At 34.5% G+C, this 3,738-nt stretch overlaps 1 protein-coding gene across 1 annotated transcript; it reads right to left on the bottom strand.

Moving 5' to 3' along the window:
* Positions 1 to 452: 452 nt before the first annotated feature.
* On the bottom strand, positions 453 to 861 carry LOC119643273 (gastrula zinc finger protein XlCGF57.1-like; the record flags this gene model as incomplete). Its single annotated transcript, XM_038042619.1, has 1 exon — positions 453 to 861. A coding segment is annotated over exon 1 (409 nt), but the record flags the coding sequence as incomplete, so codon positions are not given.
* Between the last annotated feature and the right edge of the window lie 2,877 nt (positions 862 to 3,738).

The raw sequence follows: 3,738 nt of genomic DNA, 5'->3' as shown, positions 1-3,738 counted from the left end.
CAAGGGGGCTGCTATGGCAGCTCAACATTCTCAATATTTTGCGACTTTGTATTTCCTTTTTTTTTCATCAGCAGTTCCTAGAGGAATTGCAGTGTTCTTTAAGTCATCTTCTTATTTGATTTCCACAATTGAAACTATGAGGTTATATTGCTTGTCCCAACTTGGTTTCAATAGAAACGGAAACATGTTATAAGTGCGTAACTTTAGAAGAGGTGGTTGCTCCTTTAAAAACAACTCAATGATCGCGGGCTCAAATCTCAAGTGCAGCAGAGTTTTCAATACAGCCGATACCCGTAGTACTTTAAGGTTTTGGTCTTAGAATTTTTTGCTCTTACTCCATTTTTATGTAATCGAAACGAAGTCCCTAATAAGAGAAATTCAGAGGAATATATATGTATGCATATACATATGTATGCCATTTTTTTTTTTCTTATTACAATTTTTACATTTACCGCAGAATGAGCAGACTTCCTGATTTCTTAAACCCGTGTGAGTCTCTTCGTGACATTTCAAATGTCGCTGATTGATGAACAAACGTTCACAATAAGTGCATTTTAATTGATATTCAGGTTTATGCCATTTCATGTGATAATTGAGACTTTTACGCGATAGAAAACTCTTCTGACAGAGCGTGCAATCATAATCGATCTCTGTATGATATTTTTCAATGTGATTACGTAAATTAAAACGATCGGCGCACGTTTCACAGGTAAACATTTTCTGGCAATGTTGATCTTTCAGATGCATTGTCCTTGAGGCGGCATCTTGAAAACCCATCTCACAAAATGGACAATTATAGGGATTCTCAGAATTATGATAGACAGTTATATGCGTTAATAAATCCCGTTGAGTGTGGAACATTTCAACTGGCCGATGACGAGACTTATAACAGCATTTACATTCAAACGTTATGCTTATGTTATCGTTTGTCAAGTCATTTTCGTTGTGATGACTAGAAGAGCTCTTCTTCTTCTTATCGTTATTTGAGTTGACATTATTAGTATAATTTTTACTTTCATTCGTATTCCAATTAACGGATTTCACTGCATCATGAAACTCTTCGATAATTCCATTGTCACTCAAATCGTTCGTATCATCGATATGAACGCTTTTCCTATTGTTCGCATTATTCACAAAGATTGTAGGTATTATTATATTATTATTGCTATTACTGTTATTAATAATTTCAGAGGAATTTTGGTTGTGCGTTTTTATAACGGCAGTGCGTGTTGTATAGGTTTTTATGGTTCTCTTTGAAACGTTGGCAGAAATCGTATTTTTTGCTTCATTAAATTATTAAAAAAAAAAAAAAAAGAAAAGAATAGTAATAACAATAACATTTAAGAAAATTACATAATATAAAGTAAGTAAGACATATAAATTCTACTGCAAAAATGCCTAGAGAGAATGCATCAACTTCTCAATTTCTCGCTGTTCCTTAACTATTCCAGAAGCGTTTCTTCTCTTCGCTGAATGAAACTGTCCGAAATGAAATTTCTCAGATTGTTTCTCGCTTTTTATACCCATCACCCAGGAATGAGGAGTATATTCATTTTTTCAAAGCGTCGAATCGATTTAAACATGTCCGTCTCTCCATCTGTCTAGTGGTCAACATTCTCCTGGCCGCAAAAATAAAGCTGTCGACTTCAAATTTGACAGAAACTTGGAAAGCTCTTACATGCAGGTTCGTATTGAAAATGACTCAAATCGATCCAAGGACACGCCCACAGTGTCACGTAAACTGAGAACAATTCTATCTGTCAAACGGAATAAAAAATTGGGATATATTCATTTTGTCAAAATGTTTACAACGCCTACAAGGAAGCTTTAGAGGGTACATAAAGCAAATTCTAAACCGATGTAAAAATGTCCGTCTGTCCGTCCGTGTAGTGTTTCTCTTGTAAACATTCTCTCGGCTGTAAAAAAGAACTTGTCAACATCAATCCTGGCAGACGTACTGGAACTTCTTGCCCGCAGGCCGATCTTGCAAATGGGTAAAATCAATCGAACGACACGCCCACAATATTACGTAATGTGAAAACATCTCTGTTCTTCTGGAGAAATAAAAATTTAGTTTTTTGATTATAACTATCATAAACTGTAGCACACAAGTATACAAAAAATGTACCATATATTCTATGGGTAACGCTGTAGCATCCCGTAGGAAAATGGAAAAAATCAACCGCGGCTACCCAATGTTATAGTTTATGAAAATTTAATTGTTTTTTTTCAATAACTTAATAAGGCACAGAACAAAGCTTGAAAATCCTAATAAAATATAAAAATTCGGAATGCACCTAAACATGTCCGTCTGTTCGTCTATCCAGTTGTCTGCCTGCGCAACTGTGTAACATATGCGATAAACAGTCCCCCCTTTAGCGAAAATGGATTTAACAAACTGAAATTGGAAGTGACCTACATTTTTCACAGGACACGGCTACGCAACAAAAACTTTTATCATCTACGCCCACTGCACATTATAAGGCATGAAAATGTAATTCATTTACTGTTTTAATCTTTTTTAAGATAACGGTGATGGATATATAAAGGATCTAGTCACGATCGAATATAATTTTCTTACTTGCTCTCCGTGCATTCTCTCTTTATTCTCTACGCTCTTACCATTATTTTCGTTGGTTTTAATTTCGGTGTTATTTTTAATTCTTGTTGATTGATGGACAATGACACCAACGCCACGGAAGAAGCTTCCCTCTAGAATTTACATTGCTTCAAAAGGCCCAAACTTCCTTGTCCCAAAACTTCCTTGTCAAAAAAGGTCTCAGAATCATTAAAAATTTCTTATTTGACTGAATAATGAAATAAAAAACATCAAATTGTTGCAATAACGAGAAGATCGCGCCATATATTTCCCATGATGCTACCGACAAATTGGTTTTACAGTGCAGCCGAGATTATCTCGTCAAATCAGCAAATCTTTCAAAATATGACTTTTTACAGATTATCCAAATTCCTAGGATTTCGAAATATTCTAATGATAATGTTAGTTCTTAAATAAAGGTGGAATGACATCATATGTGTCATAAAAGACACATTGCTGATAAGAAAAAAAAAAAAATCAAATTGGCCCATCCTTTTTATAAAAAATGTAATGTATGAAATGATGAGACGGATTCGTATGCAGTTTTAAATACGAAATATAATAAAAGCTAAATAAAACCAAACTGGTAATGGGCATCATGCGAGATTACCTTAATTTATCACGTTCTTGCATCCATTTTTGCAAACATAATTTCGCAGGCTCTGATTCATTATCTTGATTTTCTTCAATTCGTTGCTTTAGCATCTGCAACCAGTTTGCGCTCATTTTAAATTCCTGATTGTTCAAGGTATTGATTTCATGCTATTTAAATGAAATGCTCGGAAAACTAGTTAGTACCAAGAAAGATTGCTTATTAATACAAAACACAATGACCTCTCCAACCAGTTAAATCTTGAAGCTGTTTAACGGTGCCCTAAGAAAAAATAGAATAAGAGATTAAAGTAGTTCAGCGAGTTAATGTCTGCTCTTAAACCCACTTCATAATAAATTTGACCCTTTTCAAGCCTTGTAACTCTGTCCCAGACATGACTATCATTCCTTTCATCACATAAACGTATAGGTCGCGATTCATCAGTGAAAAATTTCGGTTTTCGAGCTTGTATAATAATAACGTCAAAATATCCATGTGCAAAAATGGAAACAATCGGCCATGTCCACAGAAAGTTACAAGTAATTAT

Source organism: Glossina fuscipes, unplaced genomic scaffold (genome assembly GCF_014805625.2).
Source record: "Glossina fuscipes isolate IAEA_lab_2018 unplaced genomic scaffold, Yale_Gfus_2 59880, whole genome shotgun sequence".
Taxonomy (NCBI): Eukaryota; Metazoa; Arthropoda; class Insecta; order Diptera; family Glossinidae; genus Glossina; species Glossina fuscipes.
The sequence above is the reverse complement of the archived record's forward strand: the minus strand, read 5'-3'. Positions and strand labels throughout refer to the sequence as shown.